This window comes from Oreochromis niloticus, linkage group LG5 (genome assembly GCF_001858045.2).
Source record: "Oreochromis niloticus isolate F11D_XX linkage group LG5, O_niloticus_UMD_NMBU, whole genome shotgun sequence".
Classification (NCBI taxonomy): Eukaryota; Metazoa; Chordata; class Actinopteri; order Cichliformes; family Cichlidae; genus Oreochromis; species Oreochromis niloticus.
In genome coordinates this window covers 3,393,880-3,421,121 of record NC_031970.2, presented here as the reverse complement: position 1 = coordinate 3,421,121, position 27,242 = coordinate 3,393,880, and the positions used below count along the sequence as shown (strand labels likewise).

The window sequence follows — 27,242 nt, the reverse complement described above, 5'->3', positions numbered from 1 at the left end:
GCTGCTCCTTAAAAGCAGCAATAATTCAGCTGTGTGGAGGTTGAGGAATGCCTCGGAGCGACTCACGGCTCTGAGGTCAGGGCAACTACTGAGATTAGAAATCTAATAAGTCTCTTTCTTCTTCGGGGGGTAAAATTACCCCCCAGCTCCATTTTTCTGGCTCACTGACTCAGTAAAGCGTTTCACAAAGGGAGTCGACGACCCCTGACCGCTGTGAGCCGAGGAGTCGAAGTGAAGGAGAGACCAAGTGTTTTACAGTGATATGACTATCCTGCGTTCTGTCACAGCCAGAAACTGAACAAGCACTCATGTGAAACCCGGTCAGGGTGCAGCCCGACCCCCCTGCAGCCCCCTGCAGACTTCAGCCGATAGAAATAAAGGCTCCCGTTTCATACGCTGCCCACAGCTGTCCGACTGTTTTGTGAGTCTGCTGGAAATGGGTTTGTTCCTGTCTTAATTAGTAGTAAAGTAAACATTTATTAGTAGTGAAGTAAACAGGCCGAGTGTGTGTGGCATCCTGTTTGTTTGTGGCTTCTCTTCCTTCACCTGTCCTCAGCTCCAACTCTGCCTGGGTTTCATTTCTCCGTTTAACTTTCCGCTTCCTTCCCTCTCTTCCGTCTTTTTATCCCCCTCCTCTGCATCCTTCCCTCTATTTCTGTCCTCTGTGTTTTTTTTCTGTGTTTAGTCCAGCTGTATTTTTTCCTTTCACCCTGATGCATCCATGCCTCCTCACATCCCTCACTTCTCTCTCTTTGCTGTCCCCATTAGCTTATTTACCCAGATGACCTTGGGAAATATGTGCCCTGCTATCTGTTTTTGTGTTTAGTGGAGTTGTTCCAGAAAACGATGTTCGATCACACGGTCCGGGCCTGGCAGATGGACAGTGGGAGTCACGGAAACAAGCTCTGTGATTTTAGCCATAAAAGTCCCGTGTAGTTCGCCTCTGAGCCCGAGGCTTAAAGGTTCTGTGGGAGACTCGCATGAAATCAGGTGGTGCCAGCAGTGAGACGTGCAGAGAGAGCTTCAACGAAAGCTGCAGCAGGTCAGACAGCTCCGTTTCTGGGTGCTCGGCACGCTTGAGCAACTGGACCAGTTTATCAAAAGGTGCTGTTGAAAGAGACGTGGGTTTGGCCAGGCAGTATAAAACATGGGCATAAATACCATGATGTCACCTGTTGGTTTGTGAAATCCAGTTTTGAAATCTTGAGATAAGCATCTGGTGTTTGAGCGACACACAGACCTGACTGTGAAACTGATTTTGTTAAGTCCTGAGTGAAAAATCGGCCCCGTCTGAAACTCTGAATGACCAGAATTTACAAAATGAACTTCATGATTTATTCAGTTTGACCTGAAATAAACAACCGAGCCCACAAACTCATCAGGGAAGTGTTTACAGAGGCCCGGCCATAGACGTCTACGGGGAAGGAAGTGTTTCTGCACCACAGGAGGCACTCCCACATCAGCTGTTCAGACCCAGCAACTACATCCATCTTTTTATTTACTGTTTTTGGATCTGATGGAGAAACTGAGGGCTGTTAGTCACAAAGTAAACCTGCTTTGTCATCAGGAAGGCATCAATCACACACAGCTCTGTGAATATAACAGGGTGGAAAACGTTAGCGCCACCTTCGTGCTCTCCATCGCTCACAAACCTGTAATAACATCTCACCTGGAAGACTGTCAGCTCCTCCAGTATGACCTCCTCTGTGCCCCAGTTGTCTTTAATGACAGACACCGCCTTCACCACCTTCCCATCATCTGCAACATAAAAGAAGATTTTTGACCGACGTGTGGGAATCCTGCGGCAAAACACACATTTTCATTTCAGCTTTGAAACCAAACTCTGCCCTAATAAAACATCTGCAAAGACGGCCTCAGATTTATGCCGGAGTGATGAAACAGTAGGATTGCACGGGGCCCTCTTTAGAGAAACTCCAGGAAGGAACACCGAAAGCTTGATCCGTTTTATCTTTTCCGAAGCAGAGCCAGGAGTTCTGTTTCACAACAGCCTCCCAGGAAAGCCCCTTTGGGAGATGACGCGTCTGAAAAACAAAGCGTTACACGACCGAAGCTCAATCCCACGTTAGCACGGGACACGGTCTCCAGCGGTAACCCTCGTAACGACGCTAAACAGGCACCTCGCGCACAATTTATGGCAGTTTGTTGTTACACACGCCAGCTGTGACGGTGAAACCACACACTGCACTTAGGATGCAACACAGCAAAACCATATGGAACACAAACACACACAAATCAACTGCTGGAGACGCAGACAGGCGCGCATTTGTACGATCGGATGTTCAGGCTTTCAAACACGCTCGCTTACATGTGCGCTCACATCACGTCAGGATGCTCATAAAGCTCCACTGTGGGAAACCGTGTGTGTCTGCAGCTGTTTGTGAGACTACTGCATGCTGTGTGTGTGTCTGCAGACATGTCTGTCAAACAAGTGTGCCCTCATCACTGAGTAATGATGCGCTTCAATGCCTGTGGTCACCAGAGGCTTTTGTAACGTTTAATTTCACAGTAAAAAATGTAATCTGGTAGCTTTGTGATTATACTGATCCTGGCATTTTTGTTTTCTTTGAGTCTAAACACAGAGACCACAATCAGCACAACCTGGAGATGAAACAAATCCAACAAGCTTCTATAAAATAATGTATGTTTCCCACTGTGTCCTTTATTTGGTTAAAACTGAACAAGAGTCAAACAGCAGGCTAGCAGAGCGAGGACAGCAGCTAGTTTTGTTTATTTATTCTAGGACAGCAAAACATCAAAAAGTCAAATCTCAGTTTTAGAGAGAATCACTGGTTTCTTAACCTTTACTAAAACAGATGGACTCAGAGGCGCGTTTCTGTTAATCAGTAATGAAATAGCAATAACATCTCAAAAATAAATTCAACTTAGTTTAAACTTCCAAAGTTGCTTTGAAGCCTCAGACAGCAGCACAAAGGTTTCCACTTTGAACTGAAACCAGCAGGTCACTTTTGACCTTTGGGATTTATATTTAAGACCTGCATTAAGTCAGGTGAGGTCAGGGTTCATCGCTCCGGGAGACCCACATACATGAATCTGATCCTCTGCATACCAAACCCAGGCACAGACATCTCCACCTTCCATTTGTTATCATTCACTGTTTGAAACAAACATGCAAAGATAAGACGATAAGGAGAATGGCTGTGCAGGTATCCGCGGTGTCATCGTGTCAGCCTCAGTGTTTATCAGAATACAGGAGCAGAAGGATAAGACCGCTGATAGTCCGACTGAGTGATGGATGATATGAACATAATAAACCCATGCCATGAAGCTCCTGGTGCACAGCTTTTGTGCTGATGTTAATTCAGAGGATGTCTGGAGTGGTGACCTCGCTCTGCCATCGTGGACGAGTTACGATGGTTCCTAAATGCTTCCATTCTCCAATAATACCACTTCCATCTGACTGTGGAATATCTGCACACTGTCTCGTTGCCACAGTGGGATCCTGTTACACTACAGTTTAACCCTTTTCTAAACTGGTGCCTTGCACTATTCCTCCAATCACAGCAGGGTTTGTGAAAAGCTACAGGACCGAGCAGCCTAAAGGAAAATACAGTGTTTGATTTAAAATGAAAGTAAAGCATCTATCAGCGTGAGGCAGAGCAGAAAGTGGTGAAAGACAGTAGAAATGAAACACATCTGCACCATTTACTTTCTATTATCTTACTGCACACTGATTCTGCAGACTGATGAGCTAAATCTGGATTCAACTGGACTGGATATAAAAGAAGCTTCTGTAAGCTTTCAGTGCACAGCGCTGCGTTCACTTTAATACCTTTGAACAGCTAAACTAGAAGCCATAACTCAAACGAGTACATGACCGCAGTAACCTGTAGACTTCTCAAAGCTGTATTTCAATCCTAAAATAAACAGTGTGATGCAGGGATGTGATTAAAGAGTCGGATATTTTTAAAATGGGATACAACGAACCAATAAAAAAAGTCATCTGTCACTCAGAAAGCATGTAGAAACATTCCTCCTGGTGGTATTAGGTGAAAGATTAGAAGGAGCATTTATCAGGCAGGTGAATGTGGAGTTAATGGGGAGATGAGAGGTGGTGGAGAAGAATCCACTTAGCAGAGATGTATGGAGCAGGCGGAGCACCTCTGGCCCCCGATCTGTCGCCAGCACTTAAATAACTGCTGCCATTAATCACGCGTGCACAGACAATCGCTCACTGTCAAAAACACACAAAACACACACACACACACACAGACACACACACAGACAGACACACACACACAGACACACACACACGGAATCATTCAGCTGCAGAGACACAAAGAAGCAAACCCACCTGTGTGCACATTAATGAACAAAGGCCCAACACACTCAGGAAATCATTCACCCCGTCACAATAAAAGCTCTCCATTTTTGACTGCCTTACAGATAATGAATGAAAACGTGTTTACACACAACAGGCGAGCCACAGGACGTCGCTCTAAAAGACGGTCCAATCACACGCTCGAGTTCAAACGTAAAGGCGTGTTTATTCCACTCGCTCGGCCCCGCCTCAGCTGATCTTATTTTACCGACAGGTTTAAATCTCACAGCCGACCAAAGTTTCACCGAATCTGAACGTTCTGCTGTTCTGTCAGTCGTGTCCCAACTGAGCTGATGTTTCCAGAGTCTGCAGATATTCTGGCTCAAACACAGAGGAAGAATTATTCATGATTCATGGGTTTAAAATATAAAAAAATATAGAAAAAATTTAAATCAGGGAAATGTGTTAAAGAAGGTTAAAAGAACACGTTAGAAACAGGGGACGTGTTAGAAATCCCTGCTGTGTTTCAAAGATTTCCAGCTATTCCTCTCCCTAAAAATCACATGTCACTATTTAACTGGAATTTAGTGCTAATATAAGAACATCAAACTCTTTTGGTGAAGATCCATCCAAAAAAACACAACTCATAGCTCAATATTTGCCAATCCTGCCTCTTTATTTATCATTGTTACAGTTTCAAAACCAAACGGTCTTTTCTCCTTTCATTTCAACATTAAGTTTTGCTCTGTTCTCAGTGTAAAACCCACAAAACACTTTTTGTGTTCCAGAGAAACCTTCATCAGTTTGCCTCCGTGCACCTCTGTGTAAACTCGCCTCTTTGCTTCATTTACACACTTTCCATCGCACTCTGAATCAGCTGAACTGATCTGTCACTGGTAACAAACTGATGAGATTTCAGTCCCAGCTGCAGTCTGAGTCTGTTTTCCTCCACACTCCTCGATACTTTCTTCCCTCCCCTCTTTTCCTTCCCCTCGTCCTCCTCACCTGTGCCCAGGTGTAAGACGTCGTACGGGCCGTCCTCGGCGTCCACCCTGTCCACGACAACTTTCTTTAACATGTAGGCCGAGTTGACGCGGGTTAAGATGGGCCGGCCGCCCAGAGGCAGGACGGGCTCCCACATCAGCTGATGCTGCCGCATGAAGCTCACCACCTCATCTGGGAAGTCCTTGGTGGATTTGTGGAGAGCATCGTAGGTCTCGCTGGGACACTGGAGGACCAGAGAGAGGAACACAGGAAACAAACCATCAGCGGGCAAGAAGAAGGACTGAGAGGGAGCAGTGAACAACATAAGGTCCATGTTTGTCTGTTAAATGACGAGAAGATACAGCAGACAGAAAGAAACGTAGTGAGAAGATTTTCTATTCAACTTTACTACACAGGTCGTGGTTTTTATCACTGTTTACATGGATTTAAAGAGTTTGTTATTCTAGAAAAGACAGAAATAAGAAGTCAAAGACCTGGTTGAGCATTTTTACCAAACAGAGTCACAATTCTGAAAGCTGAGCTTACAGAGGGAGCATCCATCCATAATGATGATCATTTATATCGGTTATAAATAGGTTTGTATTTGTGCTGCTGGTGTATTTTTGAAGCATTTTTAATTATCAGACAAATAATACAGCTTACTGTCTGATTTATCAGACTAAAAGAGTAGTTTGTGCTCCGGTTTTGGTCGGTGCCTAGCAGATATTTGAGCCTACACAGTCTACAGATGCTGGTTCCAGCTAATAAACGTGCTACAAAAATGGTACAAACTAGGCTTTAAAACATTTCACAAACAAGTGGGTGATTTTATGATGGCTACCTCCAGCAGTCTATAGCCAACTCTGGTGATTTGAAGAAAAAGTGAGGAGGCGAGGAAAGAAAAGGAAAGGAAAGGAAAGGAAAGGAATTACAGAAGGGATTGAAATGCTGAAGACAGGATTGTAAAAAGGAAAAAACACAAGTAGAGCAGAGTGAAAAAGCTGAAGTCAACAAGACAGTGAGTCAGTGATCGGGGGAGTAGAATCACAACATCGCACTGACGTTTTCATATTGCTATTAATCATTCTGCAGGCTCAAACTTCTCCCCCCTGCAGCTCTAATGCGACTCACCTCTTCTGCAATCAGCCACATGATTCAGCACCACTCTGCAGAGCTCTGAGTCCCCCAGCAGGGAGAATGAAATAACACCTGACACACACTAAAACCTCAGCACCTCCTGACAGGTTGAAGTTTCCCAGAGGACTTCACAGCTCAGGTGTTAAATCACCAGAGGTTTTCCCTCTCGCAGCGCCATCAGCTTGTTTTCATTAGCGGTGTTGTGTGTGTTTGGAGTCTGATCTCACAGGAGAGTCTTAGTTATTCACACAAACATAAATACCGTCCTGTCGCCACTATATTAGCAGAGATTTATGGGCAACGAGGCTTTAAAAGGAGCAGCTTTTGAACATTAAAGTGACAAGCTGACCAAAGCCTTACCCCGTGCTTAAAGGGCCGTTTCACCACAAATACTAGAGAGATGCTGAAGGTTATACTGCAGTGTTTTCAGACACAGTACTGTGAAGACAGTAATCTATTTATTTCACTATCTCAAGCCATTCATTTTACCTTAAACTGGCCTCATATCAGTGCCTAAAAGAATAAAAATTTGATGTAAAAACCATCCTGGCTGCAGACAGATCAACAAGTTTGCTCTAAAGAAGCAGGACTTTATAATAAAACTTTATTCTGTATAAGTTGGAGGATTCATGTGGGTATACCTGTGTATTTACTGCACATTCATACACTTGCTGCCAGAATTTCTACATTTTTATAATAAGAGAACTGTGCAGAGATGTGAGTCTCTTAGCTGTGTGCCGCTCTCCACTGTGGACAGAGGCTGTCCAATGTTGGGAGCGGGCATGCTGAGGAGCTGTGATGTTGCAGCCCTCCTTCTTCTTCTTCTGGCTGAAGATTTAAGACTGTCTGTGCATTTGGGGATGATTTTAAGTGGGGGATCACATTCCTCCATGACGGGAGTTTATGATGGATAATAATGCAAACACACGAACTTTGCACAGAACTGTGTACGTGTGTGCAAAGATATGATTTACAGGTACTGTGCAAACCTCCCAGCAGTGAAACTGTCCTCTGCTTCATATCTTTAATCCCATCTGTTAGCATACTTCAGCTTTATTTCAGGAAACTGTTATGTGGCTGACACAAAACTAGACGACAGTGCAGGGAGGTTCCTATATAACAAAGGATCGTGTTGTAGTATATTAAAATGGTTCTAAGTATGCTACAGTGGTTTGTTTTGGGGTTTTTGGTGCAGGCGTACTCACGGTGCCAGGTCTTGGGTAGGGGATGCGACCTTTGTACTCGACCCAGCGATAGTCGGGTCCTTCTTTATGGGCAAATGGTCCATTGAAAGCAGCTCGAATGGACGCCATGGAGAACACGCACACTGCTGAACCACGAAATATGGAGCTGTGGAAGAAAAAGGAGGTGTTGGTGACGGCTGTGATAGAAAGATGGAGTTTGGGAGGGAAAACGGCATGGAAAGACAGGAGAAGGGGAGGAAAGAAGAACGGCAAAACAGGCCAGGAAGGAAGGAAGAATAAAAGAGGAAGGAGAAAGAAGGAAGCAGGAAAGGAAGGACACGAGGGGAAAAAAGGTGGAGCGCTTCCATACATTGGTTACAAAAACACAACCAGCTGGGCCTCTTCACCTTTGACCCTGGACACCTCCCACATCTGACCCCTGAGTGTGCACGTGCCAGCCTGGCAGTGGGCGTGCACATACAGGAAGAGGACGCCCTCCCTCTTTCCGTGAAAACTGTTTCCTTCAGTTTTCAAAGCCTAAATGTCAATAAAGTTCTCATTGAATCAGAAGTTCGGTCATGAACGTGTGCAGCGGTGGGCTCATCAGCACCACTGAGGACAGAATGACACGGGCCTGGCGCCAGACAATAATCACGTGACTTTTAAAGGCGAAATCTTTAAAATCGTGCATTTTAAAAGGATTTCATGAGAAATGTAAAAGTTAAAGCAGCTCATGTTAAGTAAAAAACTAATTTATGAAAAATGGTCTCTGTGAAATAAATACATGTAAGTGACTGCACGGCTGAACGCGCCCTCACCTGGACGTGCTGAAGACTCCATAGATGGACGGGTTCTGAGGGTCCTTGGTCTCCAGGACAAAGATGTCCTCTAAGAAAACACAGAGGCTGCTTTTAAACTCAGAATCATGAACAATGTGCAGCAGTAAAACTGTGTTATTCACACTGAGGGAGGAAGAATGGAAGAATTTTAGATTTGTCTGTTCTGTCTCCTCGTTAGCGTCAGTTCACCTGTAAATCAATCACAGTTGCACAAATTTGTACGAATAAAGTTTTAATCAGTGGCTGATGCAGCAAAACTTCAATGCAGTTTGGATAAACCTTTGTAACCTCAGGCCTCCTAAAGACAAGACAGGACAGTGTGTGGAAGGAAAGGAGGAGACAAACATAACAGTGTCAGCTTTTTAAAGTTGGGACGATAATGCAAGAGCACAGGCGAGGCGTACTGTACTAAGATATTATTCAGGAGACGTCATGTAAGAAAACATCCAGAGAGGAAGGAAAAGGAGGGAGAGGAGGAGTTTTTTACCAAGCTCATCAAACTGCGTGTCGACTCCGGACGGACCGGGGACAGAACAGACCAGCCGGGCTTTGAGGAAGGTGGTCCAGCGGTTGATGAGACTCCTCCTCCCGCCGAGATCGTTCTGGATTGAGGAAGAGGCGAGAGAGGGAAGGATGACGGTTAGAGATAAGGAGGAGTACAGTGAGGGAAGAAGGGAAGGGAAGGAAACATAAAAAGGAGACATCGTAAGTCACAACCTTCGTCCGTCTCCACAGATCTGTATTTCTGTTCAGTTCAAGAACATAAGCCTTAATTCCTTCATTTAAAGCTCTGAAACTAAAAAAGCTTTAGATGTATTTACTTGTTTTGGTACTTTTTACTTTATAAATGTATTACCCAGATGTGTGTTTTAAATATGAAAACTGATTTTCTTTAGTTCTTATAGTAATAAACTGAATATCTGTGTCTCAGACGGGCTTTTTAACTGCGTTTATACTTAACTGTGAAAACTAAAGATAAATCACACATAATCACATATGAAGCAAAACAGATGTCAGAAGGCCTGTTACCAGTTATAACTGAATTCTGACGCAGTGATGCAGGACAGCAGAACCCTGATCCCTGTCACTGATTCCTTGTCTTAACCACGTTGAAGCTGTTCGTTTTTACCTTGCAGACTCGGGCCACGCGGCTGTACACCCTCTTGTCCCACTGCCCGGCCTCCACCGCCCTCTCCTTGAAGAAGAAGTAGACCTTGTCATCGTCCGGGCTGCGCGTGTCAGGGATGGAGAAGGAGCCCACAAAATCTGGCTCTGAGAGGGAGACGGTACACGTTTGACTCAGTCTGTGAGCTTCTCTCTGTTTCTATAGATTATTTGTAAATTACAGGTAAAACGAGTACAGGTGAAGCAAGTGAAGGAGTTATAGAAGACTCTCGTGGAGGAGGAGCTATCATCAGCTTAAACTGTCAGAAAACTTCTGCCTTTCGTTTCATTTAATTTGTTTTTCTTTCTGCTACTGCATTTTATTTTATGTCTTAATTTACTGTATCCAAGCATATTATTATCAATTTCAAAAATTAATTATTAATCATTTATACAGTTTTCTTGTTTTTTAGCCTTCTATGTGGAAGTGCTTTCTATCCCTCGGAGAGCAGCTTGGTATTAGTATTAAACTAGACAACTAATACATCCAGGCTGTGTGTGTCTCACATGCACACACACATTCTCGTTTTGATATCTTAGTGAGGACATCCCATTGACATAATGCATTCCATAACCCTAACCATCAAAAATGAATGCATAACTCTAACCCTAACCTCATTGTAACCCTGACACTAAAACCACATTTTGAGTCTCAAAAATGCCGTCAAACTCATGAGAACAGGGATTTTGTCCCCACAAGTATAGTAACATTCCAATTTTTGGTCCCCACGAACATGTCTACACAGGTACACACACACACACACACACACACAATAAGCAAGTATACAAAATGAGAAAAAGAATGAAACACAAAAACAACCAAAACAGGTTCAAAGCTCAGGAGTCCTAAAACCTTTAGAATAATTCATGGTCTTGGCTCTCAGAGCGGGGACATTAATGCTCATGTATGACAACCACAGACTAAGTAATGGTCTCCTGATTAGTTAAAAGTACCTTTAGTGAGAGCAGCTCCCTGGGATGATGGATGCAAAGCTATATTTCCGACCAGGCAAAGTGGATGTCTGCACCCTTGAGAGGCCCTAAAAGCTGTTTTCTTTCATCCTTGCTGATATCAGCGGTTTGGTTTGTCTAAGTAAATGTGAGCGATGTGCACTCTGCATCCATGTTTTTTAAACATCTGGTGGAACTGTGTGTCTAACTGTGGTTTCATACTATGGTTTAAATCTATTGCCACACACAATGTTTAATTTTTGCATATAACTTTTTATTTCTGCGGGACTCATTCTGCGCTTGGTTAATATACAGTAGCAAACGTTTGTCCAGGGGACCATTAACCGGTAAGTGTTTCCATGTGTCGCAGAAGTTTATCTGGTGTGTCGAACAGAGAACAAAACAAACGGGCAGGACCGGAGCTTCTCACCGTTGAGCCAGTTGTGATCGAAGGCTTCAGTGCGGATGTAATGCTGGCTGCTGCCCTGGATGGATGTCCTGAAGATCGCAGCGTTGGCTCCCATAAAATCGACCGAGGTACCCGCGTACAGATCCCCGTCTAGGGAGAAAGAAAAGGAACGACTGCCTGAACAAGAACAGTAAATTTGTGTGAAACATATTTTCCTACATTCAGGAGTTGACCAGTACACAGGGTGTCTGTTTTATAGCTCTGCCTTCGATTGAAGGCCCTGCATTCTCTGCAGGTCCAGAGCAGAACAGTAAATATCTGAAAGCTGATTCATGAAAACATTAATCTTTCTCTCGTTTGTTCTCTGTAAGAAAACAATGAAGCAAAATATTTCTGACATCATTTCCTGAAAAAAATGTCTTAATAAGGTTTTGAAAAAATCCCTTAATTCGTCCTCAGTGTTTGTTTTGTGGTTCAGTATTAACTGAAACACTGGCTCTCTCTCCCCGGGCACATTTATGTGAAAAATAACAACAGTCTGGTTCTCTTAATTACACCTCCATAATTTCAGTGTTGACTCCTCGTTTTAACTACATGTTTACATGTAGTTTAACCTCCTGCGGCACTCAGACACGTCCAGGTACAGCACATGCAGTCCGCTCACCGTGCACAGCTTTTACTCATTATGAAGCAGCAGCTTTTCCTAATAAACAGCCCACAGCTCAGACCGTAAACATCCGAAAAACATGTGACGGCGTGCACAGATCCTCATGTAGGAAGGACGTATTTAAAACACCATCAGGATCAGGATGTAGTCACTGCAAAGGCTCTACTAGATTTACTAGATTTTAGTGATTTTCATCAGTCACCAAATCAACACATTTTTCAACTCTATCAACTAAACAAACATCATTTAGAGTCTGTTTGATGTCCTTATCTTGATTTCTTCGGCTTGCCCAATGACTGAGGGCGCTCACATGAAGGTCTTTCACCTCACAACATGACTAAACTATTTAATAAGCATCACGTTGTGTTTATTGCTCAGTTATTTTGACCTTAAAAATGACTGAATTCCAAACAAACACTCAGAACTCCCCACGCAGACGGCGCCTCGGCCAGGGCCTGCTGGGTTTTCTGTCCCTGTGCGCTGTCTTGCAGGTTCCTGGTAGGCGGAGTTAATCAGTGCAACTGGGAGCACCTGGCTGGTTTAATTGGCAATATAGTGACAATATATTTACAAACCAGGTTTACAAGGACTTACCAAATCTTTTCTGCCTTCTAGCTATCGTGCATCAAGACTTTTCTGGGGGCACAAAACCAGTTGGGGTCAGATTAGCAGCCAACCTACTCTACCACCCCTAAACATTAGTTGTACTCTAAGTATATGTGCTGGAAAGTCATCGTGCTTCCGTTGCTGGTAAACCCTCGTTCAGCTGTCAGCACAGAACCAACCATCAGTTATAAAAACATAACTTATGGCTTCTTTTATGGAGCTCTCTCTTTGTCTAAGTGATCCAAATATGGCCGATGTGTTTTATGTCCTTTATGTCGTGAGGGGCAGCGGCTGACGTCAGCGCGTGGAATAACTCATGCGGACCACACACGCCTCGGCTGAGCGGACAGTCTGCAGCGAGGAGTCACACAGTGGTGGGATTGTACACCGCAGAGCACTGCTGTCACCAGAATGTGAACACGGCTTTTAGAGGATGACAGATGATGATTCAGTATGGCCACTCTTTCAGGCCCTTGGAGTGTGCGTGGGTGGACGGGACCTACCGGTCAGTCTAGCAGTGAAGGGCTCTTTGGGACTGAAGGGACATTTTCCTCTGCCTGACTCGACTGTGTGAGACAGCGTGAACAACGGCTCCTGCAGGAGAGAGGACGGAGGAGACCACACAAACACAGAATGATGGATAAACAGAAGGGCAAAGATGAAGCTGCCTTCACTTCACTTCATTACAGAATAGAAGCTCTTTAGAGAGGCTGACTGATTTTAAAGGACTGCCAACAATGATGATGATTAATATTAGTGTTTTAGAAGTCTGAATATGGTGGATGGATTACGACACAGTCCTTCAACACAGGCGTGCAAACAGCCCTTCAGTAGGCTTCCTAAAGGGAGCGACAGAAAAAGTGGAACAGATGCAACAAGACCACAAACCCAAACCACGATCTTTCTAGCTTTGCTACAAATCTTTATGGCCTGTTTGTGTCTCTGTGGTTATTTTGCATGTATTTGTCATAATTTACTGTTGGATAGCCATAAATATTCTCCGGGGCCTTTAGTTTCCCTCTGAGGTTGTCTCACTGGCTTTATGCATTTCCAAACAGAAACCTATCAGTCAACAGTGCTGCTCTGGTTCATGCCTTTTACTGCAAACACAGACTGTGTAGGAAAAAATCCACATTTTAGACAAAATTTATCTTTAAACCTGTTTTTTGAGGTTGAGGTGGCCACTGAACATAAAGCTATGGGCCCCCTAAAGTGGCCAGTGAAAACCCCCACTGGAGCCCCGTGGGGTAACACACATTAAAGTGCAACATTTCTGTGACCCCACATGTTGACTGGCCTGTGAAAACCCACTGTGGATTATTTTGTGTGTTCCCTTTAGGATTTCTCTCGTCTCTTCTTTGTTGTTTTTGTCACTTTGTAGTTCTTCTGTTTCCATTCGTGATTGTTTTATAACTATTTTGTCGTTCATTTCATCACACTGCCATCACACTGTGTCAGATAACGTTGGCCACATTCCGCTGGCGTCCTGGACCGCTGAAGGCACATGTCTGCCAATTTTCTGTGACTACGCAGACTGTCAACAAGTCATTAGAGTACAATGCACTAACTATTTCTTCAGTTTAATAGGAACCACTTGTTCCTGGTACAGTTCCAGCCTCAGAGGGCTGTGGCATGTGCCAAAACACTGAGGTTCATGTTTTTACATTCATGTGTTTTTGTTTTCTCTTCCTTCTTTCTGTCACTTTAGTTCAGACACCACAAAAACACTGGTTATGTTTAGATCGTGGTTTGGGGTAAAATAAGCTCATTTACAACCGTCTAAGCTGAAAAATGATCCACAGAGTTTAAATGTGACCCCAAAGTGTCCTTAGTGACGAGGTAGGAGTGAGACCCTGACTGGCTGTTGCTCCACCAGGTGTATCATAGCAGTGACACCCAAGGGCCGCATGTGCGTATGTTTCCAGTCAGCACATTAGACAAAATGGCAGTGCTAGCTTTCTCTTTTAAGCAAAGAACTGGGTCCTCTGGCTTGCCTGGATCTGGCAGAGCCGAACATCTAACTGTGGAACTGAAAACGTCTGAATTTCACATCACAGTTTCTATGTTTGGAAATAATCAGCGAGATTAAATAAAAACAACAAAAACAAATGTACTTTGTTAAGAGGCAGAGCAGATTTACTCTTTCACATATAAAACACACTGACAGAAATATCAGGTTTTTAAAGTTTTGAATGCCATCACAGCCAACCCTCTGCGCCGCTTTGGCTGGTACCTCTGTGTTGTGTCCGAGGTGCAGGTAAGTGCACTGTGGGTGGAAAGCGCCGGTACCACAAGCATAAACGTGGGTCTTATTGAAAGGCTGCAGCAGCCGCACAAAGTTGGCACATTCAGTCTGCAAAATAAAAACACAAAAACGTGTTAATGTCTAATGTAATTCTTCACTTATTCCAGTCGTTGTAACACTGGCAAAACACCAGAGTAGCTGATATTTATTACTGTAGAGATAAACTGTGATTAGAGTTTGTTTGTATGATAAAACTAAATGCACACAAACTGTGCACATACTAAAATATGCTTATTGTTTAATATTTTGGATTACTTCATACTTTGAACTCAGAGTGACTCAGTGTGTTACCTCCAGGCTTTTGCCAGCCAGCCTGCAGTGCTCCACATGCTCTCTGGCAGCCGGCCAGTAGATCTGAAAGAAACGAGCATCAATCAGCAACGCTGGCAACAAAACGACTCGAACGACTACAAATGTTACCAACTGATTTTCTGCCAGATCAAATAATCATTTGGGCTCCAGAGCTGTGGTTGCTTTCTGTGCCAGAGGAAGTGATTAAAGTGAAATCTATCCAGATCAGCATGTGCAGACTGTTGTTGAACATGCGCAATTAAGATACAGCAACACTGAATCTTTGTGTCTTTACCTTCCGCGAGGGCTGATCCAAGCTGTCAGACTTCAGCAGGTAGATGTGGTCTTTCCCTCCGACCAGCAGCCAGCCTTTATCCTCGTCTAACAGCAGGGCCTGGTACCCACCGCTGACCCCCTCCTCCCAGAAGACAGCTGAACCGTTCCTCACATCTGACAGAGATGGAGGAGAGAGGCTGTTCGATCAAACGCGCCTTTATTCAGCGTCAGCTCTCACAAGCCACAAGTGCTTTTTTTTATCTCACTGCCTTAAACATCCAGAAACACATTTCAGGAGTTTAGCTGTTTAATTATAATGCACCATAATTTACACATCCTTCAATTGAAATGACAAAAACAACACAGACATCTGCAAAATGAGCTTCAAATGTCTCCTATTAAAATTTTGCAAGGCAAAAAAAATGCAGATCCTGCAAGATATCATCAAGAAAGCTGAGTTAACATAAACCGTGTGAGTGAGTAATAAGTCACATTAACTGAAAATATTTGAGGTGTCTTTAACTTCATCAGTAATCGAGTGAAAACCTTTCACTTTGAAGTTCATCGTCTCATCCAGAGCTGCGTGAACTGTTTGGAGGTTTCCATAATGCTCAGAAAAACTGCATTTTAACTCCATTAAACTGAGAATGGATTTATTTTATTAGTGTTATATAGTTTGTATTGCTACTTCAATAAAATATGTTTTATTGAATACATCTCTCCTAATCGTTCGCCCTCACTGACACACACGGCAGCATCAGGTCATCAGTCAGGCTGCAGGCTGCATGCTGCAGGCTGCTGCTGCGCTCGTCTCTGGGGAGTCGCTGCTAAAGCAGGCAGAAAACGACCTGAGCAAGCAGGTCAAATTAACCCTGAAACCCTCTCGGCTTTGCCCGACTGCTGCACTGTTTGCTCTGTAAAGTGTGTCAACCCGAAACTTCCACAGCTGCGAGTGAAACTGGATCGAAGAGGACTCAGGTTCACACCAGCATGCAACACATCTACAGAGAAATGACATATAATTCAATAATCCAAATGCAGTCTGAAACTTAATAGTGCAAGTTTTGTTGGAGTAATGAAAAGTGCCAACATTTCATGATTTAAATCACATTTAAGCTCCTCAGCGGAGTTTAATTTAGCCGTTTGCCCGCCTGACAACTGATTTAATGATAATACATTTGTGCTGTTTCGTCTAATTTATAGCAAAATGAAAAACAACTCTCTGAGCTGCTGGGGCAAAACATCCACATCATCCCTGCGACCAAAAGATAATCCGAGGATAAAACAGCAATGAAAACAACTTTTAGTTCCAACTATAGTCCACCGCTGTTAAACTACAGGCTCATCCAGAGTAGGACTCTGCAGTAACAACAATAATAATAATAAATGTAAGCTGACCACCATTACCGCTCAAGAAAAACACATAATACACACATTTAAATGCATTAAAAATGATTCAGTTACAAGTAAAAAACACTCTAAGTATAAATCATAAAAACAATAATGTGTTAGACAAAGTAGCTCTGTCAAGAAATAATAAAAAGCTAAAGGTTTATAAGAAGTCCACTGCTGTGAACACGTCTTTAAGTTCAGGTTTGAAGGCTGACGTGGACAGAAAGTCCTTCAGGCGGCCGCTCCGTAACTGACTATTCATTCAAACACCTGCGTTACATTTGAATCAGGGTCACGGTGTAAATCTGTGACCTCACGCTGCAAATATTAACTGGAGTAAAAGCAGCGAATTAACCTTGAAATTCTCGTCATTTTCCCGCCGCACTGACCTGCCTGTGATGCAAACAATCGCTTGAACGAAGGAAGGAAACTAACCGTGAAACTCAACAAGACCGTCACAACATTCAGGCCTGGCCTGCGAGCCAAAGAAGCGGACCCCACACTGCGGATGTGCAGCACAGTCCGGCGTGTGCGTGGAGACGCTGATTGTGCGTCCCGATGGCTCAAAAGAGTCGCGGCTTTGAATGCAGCACGGCACATTTGTTACACTTGAGCCGCACCAGAGGACATTTAAAAAGAAATAAATCACCGCTCTGACAATCACGCCGCTTTCATCGGGTTAACGGGACGCACAAGAGTTTCTGCTCGCTAATCAACCGTGGAAAACAGAGAGGAGAAAGGGCTGAAGAATGGAGGAAGGCTCAACTGTAGAGCTGTGCAGTCAAGTTTATTTGCACAGCCTTTAATCACACTTAGTCTTCAGGAGTTTCACCGAGGCCCCCATTGAAAAAATAATAAAAGGAGTGATGAATGAAAGTGATTCCTCAGTCCTACAAGTACAAAAAGGCAGAAAAGGTGCAGACTTTGCTTTAGGTCTTCTTCTGTGATTAATGGTTCCTCCAGTTTATTTTGCATCTTTGTCTGATGAAGAAATTGACAAAACTCAGAGTGAGACTTGATGAACGGCTGTGAAGTACAAAACGGAAAAATTCTCCTTCTGCACAGGAAATCACCCTCGATGTGACTCTTAATAGTAGAGCTGACTAATCACAGACTGGCATACGTGTAGGATAATATGCACAATGGTGGATTAGACACACTGCAGGTAAGAATACAGAAACTGAGACGAAAGGTGCAAAAAACAGCCTGAAAATATAAAGGCAGATTTCACCCATCAGAGTATGATCCTGATATTTTTACATCCAAAGCGGAAACTGGAACTGCTTTTATACTAGTAAAGACTGAACACACACACACACACACACACACACACACACACAGCAAAGTTGTGTGTGCAATCAGATGTAACAGCCACATCTGTTCAGGCTCCTAAATGAGATCTTCACAGCTCGTTTCTCATTCAGATAATCGACCCTCTCACAGCTCCGAGACTCCTCAGGGCGTCACACATGTAACTGAAGTGGGCAGATTTATAGAGGTTAAAGGAACAGAACATGAAACGTGTTATAGAAATAGACAAAAATGTGTCATCAACTCATTTAAAGCTTGAGGGGCTGAGAGCAGGTCACCAACAAACTAACCCAGACTGTTAGCCGTGTGCTAACATTTTAAATCAGCTCATATTCTGAGCAAACAGGCCTCCGTAGATTTTTTTCCTCTCTTAGAACTCCAGCTGGGGAATTTTCAGATTAGTATAAAGCTGTTTTTTAATACTTGAATTATTTCTCAAACTTTCTGCTAACGATAACCACCATGAATGATTTTACAGTAAGAGTGAAGCCCCACAGATATCAGCAGGATATAAGTAGATTCTTATTTTACGGAGCTGCGGCATTTGGCTCCGAGTCTGATAGATCCCATCGATCAAGTGAAGTGGGGATGGGAAGTAGACCGCATGATGGAAGGAAAGTTACTCTGCCCGAGGGGGACACAGTGGAAAATATGAAATGAAATACCGAAGAAGAGAGGAAACCAAAAAGCTTTATGTCACACAGGACTGCTGTACGTCCAGGTTCTTTCCCTTTAACTTTTCCTTTTGTTTTCCTGATAACTTGAACAGACCTGCACATTTTTAAAGTCAGCAGTCACCTGGAAAACCCCCCCAAAACAAAACAAGGAAGCGTCCGCATAAAATCACTTCCAATGGTTGGAAGCAGAATGGGTTCATTCAGACTGTCTGTCTGTCTTCATTAGTGGCCATAAGTGCAGTCGACTGGTCAAAGTTTCACTGAGTCTGGATGTAATTCAGTTAAATGCCTAAATGTTGCTTTTCCTTTCAATCACAGTCCGGAGGTAATGCTGAGTGCTTCTGATTGGCCAGAGGTGATCTGGATTAGTGATGACTGCTGGATGGCGAGAGGTCACAGCCTCGACACATCTTGATTCAAGTACAGCTTCGAGTTTTACAAAGTAAAGCTTTGTATTCCACTCATTGTGAGTCCATGTTTGTGGGTGAGAGGGTGGATGGATTATTAAAAATGGACTCCAGGTATAAAATAACAACAAAGAGAATAAAAATCACAAAAGGAAATGCTGAGAAATGACCAAGAAGAGGCAAGAAACGACAAAACCCCCCAAACAAAATGATCACAGAGATAATGAAGCTAAAAAATACCATGATATAAAAAAAAGGGACCACACAAAGACACAAAATAACCACAATGACAACAAACTCCTAAAAACTACTAAAGCTACAGAAAGAGATGAGAACACAAAGCGACACAACAGACAAAAATGGTTTCACAACATAAAACGACTTCAAAATGATGCCAGAGACCTTTTTTTGTTTTCCATCGTGTTGTAGTCGTCCTCACCTCTTTAAGGTCACTTTGTGTCTCTTTATGGTTATGTTGTGCTCCTCTGTGCCTTTTCACTGAACTCTGTGACTTTACAAACACTTACTTCACACAGAGGCTCTTTGCAGGGGTCCTGTGACCTCTCGGCCCCCCCGGGCCTGTGCTTAAAAGGCCCGTTCGGTAATCCATTCATGTGTGAGTGTGTACCGGCGTGTGTGTGTCAGCGAGGTCAGGATTAGTGAGTCCAGGTCAGAGTGTCAATTTGTCCTTTCTGCACTGGCCACACGTGAGTTTTTACACCAAAGCACAATTTTCTTACTAATTTTAATCAGGCACAGCAGTAAAAGCCACAAGCTCTCCAATTTCTCCTTTATGTATCCTTTTATTCTATTTGTAGATCAGATGGATACAGACTTGTGCAACTGTGTAACTATTTAAGAGCATTTTCGTCCTCATCGCTAATATAAAAGTACCAGGTGTATCCAAACGTATAATCAGATAATTATATCGCTCTGTTTAACTTTATCATCCAGTCAACAGCAGGATTTTCAATGATCTCTGAGAACAGCCAAACCAAACTAAGCGTGTGTGTGTGTGTGTGTGTGTGTGTGTGTGTGTGTGTGTGTGTGTGTGTGTGTGTGTGTGTGTGTGAAAGGGAGATTTTTTGGATAATGGCAAACATTTGCTGATTGCTGAACTTTGTGCTGCACATGCATCGGTGTGTGAGCTACTTTGAGCACACACACATGATGCAGGGACATAAATCTGCCTACACAGGTTAGATTAAGACTCGAGAAGACGAATGCAAGTCTCACATCAACAAGTGAAAACCATGTTTGTCACTGCTGTTCAGTGCAATGACGTGTCTATGGAGGCAGAAGTCGTGTTAAAATGAAAACTAACCAAAAGAATGACTGTGAATGTAAAAGAACTGACTAAATGAACAAAATGAATAAAGAGCCTCTTTAAAAACTGATGCAGGACTGCACTTTTGTTGCATCACAGCTGTGCCACAGTTCCTTACAGCTATATTTTGTACCAATGCACCAAAATCCTGTTCAGACACGCACTGATTGGTGTATAACTTGAATGATAGTGAAGTTATCTCCTCCTTCTTTGGGCTGCTCCCTTTAGGGGTCGCCTCAGTGGATCATCTGCCTCCATCAACCCAAAATAACAAGTCCATCTTTGCAGCTATGCAATCTTCTCAAGCTGCAATTCAGTGGAAGTTGACTGTGACTGTCTGTCACAGCATGAAACAGACTCTCAGCACAGACACATACAGCAGCACAGCTGATTCACATGTATTAAATCTTTTTCTCTTTACCCGATTTAACCATTTATCATCAGGACAGTGAGCTCACAGGCACGATTGCTCACTGTGGGAGAGTGTTAAATGTGTTCCTGCAGTAAAACGTACAAAAATGTCATATTTTCTTAGTTCTGGCATTACTTTAAAAAAGTTGATTCAAGATTCAAGTAACTAAGAAAAAGTCAAGACGCCAAACAATAAACTGAGCAGTCGGATTTGATCAACATCAAATCAAGCATCTGTTTAGCAAACTCGCTCCTTGCAGTATCATTATCTTATTACTGAAACATCATTACTGAGTTTAATGTTGGTCATGGTAGAGCAAACTTAAACTGCTATTATAATTTGTGTTGTATGTGAAAAGTTCAGGAGAGACCGAGTGTAAAGTCTAGAGTATTTTATTTTCACTGTGAGCGGGTGCATAAGTGTGAAAGAGCGTCAGGGTGAATACGAGTCTGTGTAACATCTGTGTGTGTGGCTTTGCTGTGTGTGCGTGTGATTGATCGTTCCCTGTGATGAACACTGATTGCCTGCAATCAGGGAGGTGATTAAAACTGGATTTGCTTCATTAAAAGTGTGCGTGTGTGCGCTCAGACCTTGGCGAGCGGTGCAACATGATTTGCACACATGCTTGCTTCAGCCAAACACGACATGTTAGCACAGGAGGGACGAGCCTGCCTCCCAGAGAGCATTTTTACATTCAGCTGCAGTGAAAGGAAAACAGGCCTGTGTTTGAAAGCAAAGCTCAGGATCATGCCTCCTCTGTTAGCCTGCTGAACTCATTTATACATTTAGCAAGTTGCTAAAATCTAAAGTGCAACATGCTTCTCCTGCAGAACAATCTCCACTAGTGAGTTAGTAGTAGTGAGTTTTTACATGCAGGTAGCTCTCAGTGAGGATGACAGTGGTCTGAATGAATACACGGAAAGCTCAGAGTGACTTTTTCTAACCTTTCCCATCTGTCTTCATGTACATGAGGTGACAGCTATAGGAAGTGAGAGGGACACAGGGCGCTACCTGCTTAGCAAAAAACAAAACAAAGCATCTGATCAGTGTCCACGTTTTATGGTGCTGCCGCCTCCTCTCAGTGCCAGGAACTCAGTGACCATGAGGCACCCACACCATGACCCACAGGGCCCAAGATAACTTCTAAGATTGTTATTTCCATCAGCAGAGAAAGCTATAGAGGGCCCCAACCCAAAAATAACAAGTCCATCTTTGCAGCTATGCAATCTTCTCAAGCTGCAATTCAGTGGAAGTTGACTGTGACTGTCTGTCACAGCATGAAACAGACACTCAGCACAGACACATACAGCAGCACAGCTGATTCACATGTATTAAATCTTTTCCTCTTTACCCGATTTAACCATTTATCGTCAGGACAGTGAGCTCACAGGCACGATTGCTCACTGTGGGAGAGTGTTAAATGTGTTCCTGCAGTAAAACGTACAAAAAATTGTCATATTTTCTTAGTTCTGGCATTACTTTAAAAAAGTAATATATGAGTTGATCATAATCAGAACCCTGCCTCTCACATGGTCAGATGTAGCATCGAGGTGTCGATATCTATGATGTAACTCAATGAAATGTCAGACACAGCATGAACGGGAAGAGCTGCACGGAGCTGGGTTGTAAAGTGGCTTGCAGATGTGCAGCAGCTGTAGACAGATTTAAAGAATTCAATCTATGAAATTTTCCGTCTGGAAATGAGCCATCAGCTGATGTGAGCTGGCAATGAGATCAGCTGATCTGCCGGGATTGAGCTCGACTTCATCGCCTGCTTCACTTTTTTCTTCAGGAAGAATTTTGATAAAACATTTTGCTTCTTTTTTGGAAAATAAAAGTTTTATCTTCACGTGACTGCTCCTCAAGCAGTCACTGCATTACAGCTACTAACTAAAGTTAATATTCTAATGTGGCTCATTTATATATATATTTTACCTTTCTGCATTAATGGTAATGAATTGATTATTCTAATAACGGGCGCAGTGGCTCTCAGGTTAGCAGGAATCCAGGCAGGGCTCTCGAGTGGGTTTGTATCTTTGTGTTTCTCCATAAGCTCCGTTTTTACGCACCCCTAAAAAACACGCTCAGTTAAAACTGTAACCGAGTAATTTTAAAGATGTTAACTTAATCTTTGGGTTAAAGTAAGAATGAATCATCTGTGAGACTTTCATTGTTCAGAAATCAAAGTGCCAGGTCCAAGTCGTTTCGTAATGAAGTGTTTTTTTAGTATTATGTTTAAGGCCGTACCTCCCTGCGTGATTTGTTTTTCATCATCAAACAAACTAAAAATAGAGGTAATACAAGTTTGTTTTGGATACAGTCTTGGCACATTAGTGCAGTAAATAACTCCCTCAGAGTTGGAAGCCCTCAATCACTCGATAGGAGAATGGCCTGAGGGACCCGTGGGGCAGGTTGGATCAAATCACGCCATGTGCAGCTCTGCTCCCTGCCTGCAGCGCAGCATGACGCTCTGTTAGTCTGAGCTTTCACGCTTCATTAAAAAGTCAAATGCAGAAAAATCCATCTCAGAGTTCACCTCCATATTTGGTGATTTCACGTCTCCTCCATCAGTTTGCATCCTGAGTGTAACTGTGATGTTAAACTGTTCAGTGCTGCATCTCGCCATCACTCAGAAATACAAACACAGAAACATTTTTCACACATTCATGCATGCTCGTGTGTGATCTGTTCAGACAGACGCAAACACCACCTAGTAGGAGAAGAAAGTCAGGTCTGTTTACAGCTACTACATCTGTTCAGTGTAGCGGACGTCAGGGGAACCACCTTTGATCCGAGTCCAACGGAGCTGCAACCACAGAGCAACGGCCAACAGTCCTCAGGCTGAAAATATTAGCTCCAAATCTCCCCCTCATTAGATTTATTGCTAATTTATTGGCCCGTGCAGAAAATAGTCTGTTTTTAATTTCAGCACCGATAGCTCACAGCTTTTCTTTGAGTCATAATGAATCAGGGAAATATTTTCACAAAGGTCTCTGACAGCAATCACACATTCAACATGCTCGAATACTGTATCACATGCTTTTCAGGGCTCTAAATACCACACTCATCACCATCTTTACGGAGTTATCTGTCGTGTCCCACTTCCTCTTTGAAAAACAGTCCAAGATGCAAAAATATTTGTTTTAATATCATATAAGAAAAAAGAGGATGCACATTCCCATAATTTGGGAAGTTTAGGATCTTTCAGAAAAGGGTTAAATTGAGCGGGTAATGGAAACCTTAGAGTCATAAATCAGTCATATGTGGACACAGTAATAAAACAAAACATACTTTTAGATTTAGTGCATCTTATAATTCAAAAAAATATCATCAACTTAAAATGTTGAGCGCGAATAAACGTCCATAAATCTGACTACAAATTATAAAAATATGCTCCTTATCTCCAGGAAATCCTGGAGAGGCCCCAAGTTTTATTTACTGTCACCATAATTCAGTCAATAATGTGTTTTTTTAATTTAAGCACTGGGCAGTGGAGGGTGGGTGAGCACATCTGGGGTCCTGTGGGGTCGTGTTTAAGAAGCATTTCCTTATTTTCTTGCTAATTTTGTTCATTTTCTAGATCAACTTATTCTGGAAATGGCTTTTTACCATTAAAGGCACCAGTTTGCTCTACAGTGTGGAGTCACAGGTTTCCTAATAAAGTCATTCGTGCATTAACATCCAGTGATGGAAGAAGTTACTAAATTCATTATTTCTGAAGTGGGAAGTTTCAGCTATTTTATAAAGTTTAAATTGTCTTCTTTGTGAATTTGACACAAAACATTTTGTAGGAATTTAAAAACCAAACTTATATTACACAAAGAGCAATGACAGGTTGCTGACTGGTACATTATCAGCACTGAAGTTGTGCCAACCAATCAAACATGGTGCTTCTGGCAGTTTCACTGCGAGTCAGAGAGCGTTCGTAACTTAAAGGGATACACGACAAAGTTACAAATATACTCTTTGCATGAAAACACCTTGATATCCATCAACAGTAAGTGTTTGGTTAAATTTAGAAACAGTGTTTTTATTAAGGAGACTCCTCTGACCTACAGCAGTCTGCTCTGTGAGCGTCTCCCAGCAGGTCTTTAACTACCAACACGAATCATTTGTTATTAAATTACTATCTTTACATTTATATAAACTCACGAGCGGGCTGCGGCCTTCTTCAGAGTTTCCGTCTTTGTATCCAAGGCTCCAAACTGACATAAGCACTGAGGAATTTTGTACTTTTAAGACGCTGGCTACAATCACCGAGTTAATTAATTTATCTTACCGACAAACGGTTACAGTTAAAAACAGGCCAAAAGGGCGAAAACTGTTTGTGAAAATCAGAGGCAGCTTTGTTCTTTAGCTGGAGATAAAAACGAAAAACCAGTTAAAGTGTTTCATGGACTGTTTCCTTCAGTTATCTTGGAGCATTTTTGGTTTTACTGTACAAAAGTTTGCACTTTAATATAAACTGCATGGGTTGCATTAACGTTAAAATTCCCCCGCGGCTGTTGAAGCTCACGTATCTCAGAGAAACTCGATTCTCAAAATGCAAATCAGGGTGAATGAAGTCCAACACTTCCTGCACCTCCGTGCGTTTAAACTCCCGCTGAAGCTGCATTCCTGCTGAAGTGTCCACTAGAAAAGGACACAAATAACACTCAGAGAGGAGTGTGAATGAGAAAAGAGTCCAAAGAGAATCATTAGTCACACATTTTTATTATGATTAAATCATTTTCACCCCTCAAGCTTTTTGAGCTCCTTGAAAACACTGAATTAATTTTCCACAGAGGGCCTGAGAGACGGTGACCCCGCCGATGCCGAGACGGGGGAGAGGCTGCGTTTTGTTAACGCTCGCAGATAAAAACACGATGATTAGATAAGAACTCGCAGGGTTCCTCATCTGCCTGAGCGGCCTGCCTGCTCTGTGTCTTCCCGACTATCACAGAACTAAAAACACCTCACATGCAACACAGCGGCACAGATCAGAGAAACGCGACACCGTGGACTGGGAGCACGTGGAGCACAACCTGGTGTGTGTCAGCTGAGGGGTGTTTCTCACGTCATGCTCAAAACATCTGTTTCTCTGCTGAACTCTGACAGGAAGTCTGGCAGCATCACCGACCGGCCTGACGGCCACAGCATCCATATCACAGTTCATCAGGAAGGTTAACATGTGGAGGTAAAAAGCTAAAACTCACATTCAATCTAAACATCTCTGAGGAAAACTTTGCTGAATGTAACTTATTTAAAATGAAGACAGAAGGTTCTTAGCATTGTTATTCCAGTCAATAACTCAGTGGAGTAATATTGTGGTTATGAAACTCTCTGGCACATATGTGAAGCATATTTCAAGGATTATTGATATAAATGGTTGCAGCAGTGGCCCAAAAGTTCAATATTTACCACAACTATGTTCTTATTTTCCTCAAGGACGCTGGCGTGTTCTGAAACAACGCCTTGATTAGTCAGAATTTCTGCATCTTATCTCTTTAACTTTAGCCATCTGCAGAGGAAAGCTCCTTCCTGTTCTCTGTCCAGTTCTTTTCTTCAAAGACTCAAAGTCTGAGACATTGACCTTTAAATTCAGCTCCTGAGAAATCACCGTCCTCTTTTCTCGACATTCTCCCCTCTCTGCACTGAACTTTATTTTCTGTGAATAATTATCAGCTGCTGCAGTAACACAAAACTCAAAAACTGCACCGACATCAGAATGGTGTCAGCTCAAGTCTCAGTTTGTTTGTTATTACCACCACATCAGCAGAAGCTGGTCACAGGACACTTTTGTGGATGGAGCTGAACTGCATCACGCTGCAAAATCAGAGTCTCTCCAGAAGAAAACATAAAGGCAAACAAACTGTGCTCTTTGCAGGGTCCTCGACTCGTTTTTGTTTAACAGGCTGATGAACGACCGTGAGGTAGAAGTAAAGACAAACAGCTGTAACTGCTGCACATCTGGTGGAGTCACACACATTGTATTGATTATCATCAGGGCTGGATCCCTTAGTTATTATATAGGTTATTATAGGCATAGGCTGCTGGGGGATTCCCATGATGCACTGGGTGTTTCTTCTTCACTCACTATGTGTTAATAGACCTCTCTGCTGAATCATATCTGTTATTAATCTCTGTCTCTCTTCCACAGCATGTCTTTATCCTGTCTTCCTTCTCTCACCCCAACCGGTCGCAGCAGATGGCCCCGCCCCTCCCTGAGCCTGGTTCTGCCGGAGGTTTCTTCCTGTTAAAAGGGAGTTTTTCCTTCCCACTGTCGCCAAAGTGCTTGCTCACAGGGGGTCATATGATTGTTGGGTTTTTCTCTCTATGTATTATTGTAGGGTCTACCTTACAATATAAAGCACCCTGAGGCGACTGCGACTGTGTAAATAAAATTGAACTGAATTGAAAAGTTCGTGAGCAGACGCAACAGTTTATAGCAAAGGCGGAAGTGACATCACAGAAACCTGAAATTTCACCCCACAACAAACAAAACAAACCACAGCCAGGCTGAAGAGTCAGAATCAAACACAAGAGAGAAGACGCCCTGCACAGAGACTCAGCACAGACCAGGGAGAGAAGAGTAAGGAACAGGTCAATTCAATTAGACACTAA

The 27,242-nt window shown here is 43.0% G+C and overlaps 1 protein-coding gene across 5 annotated transcripts in view; it reads right to left on the bottom strand.

Annotated features, from left to right (window-relative positions):
* si:dkey-49n23.1 (semaphorin-3D) overlaps window positions 1–27,242 on the bottom strand; it is a 110,415-nt gene that overhangs the window by 8,279 nt on the left and 74,894 nt on the right. For 2 of the 5 annotated variants that reach the window (XM_019356793.2, XM_019356792.2), the window contains 11 exons: window positions 15,133–15,287; window positions 14,838–14,900; window positions 14,475–14,594; window positions 12,745–12,835; window positions 10,990–11,118; window positions 9,574–9,716; window positions 8,932–9,046; window positions 8,424–8,493; window positions 7,627–7,771; window positions 5,306–5,528; window positions 1,670–1,758 (listed from right to left, as the gene is read on the bottom strand). In XM_019356793.2, coding sequence (XP_019212338.1) covers window positions 1,670–1,758; window positions 5,306–5,528; window positions 7,627–7,771; window positions 8,424–8,493; window positions 8,932–9,046; window positions 9,574–9,716; window positions 10,990–11,118; window positions 12,745–12,835; window positions 14,475–14,594; window positions 14,838–14,900; window positions 15,133–15,287 — 1,343 coding nt within the window. Of the gene's footprint in view, window positions 1–1,669; window positions 1,759–5,305; window positions 5,529–7,626; window positions 7,772–8,423; window positions 8,494–8,931; window positions 9,047–9,573; window positions 9,717–10,989; window positions 11,119–12,744; window positions 12,836–14,474; window positions 14,595–14,837; window positions 14,901–15,132; window positions 15,288–16,894; window positions 17,347–17,428; window positions 17,560–27,242 lie in introns of those variants that run through there. The other 3 variants (XM_005462962.4, XM_025907057.1, XM_025907056.1) reach the window with 3 other exon arrangements.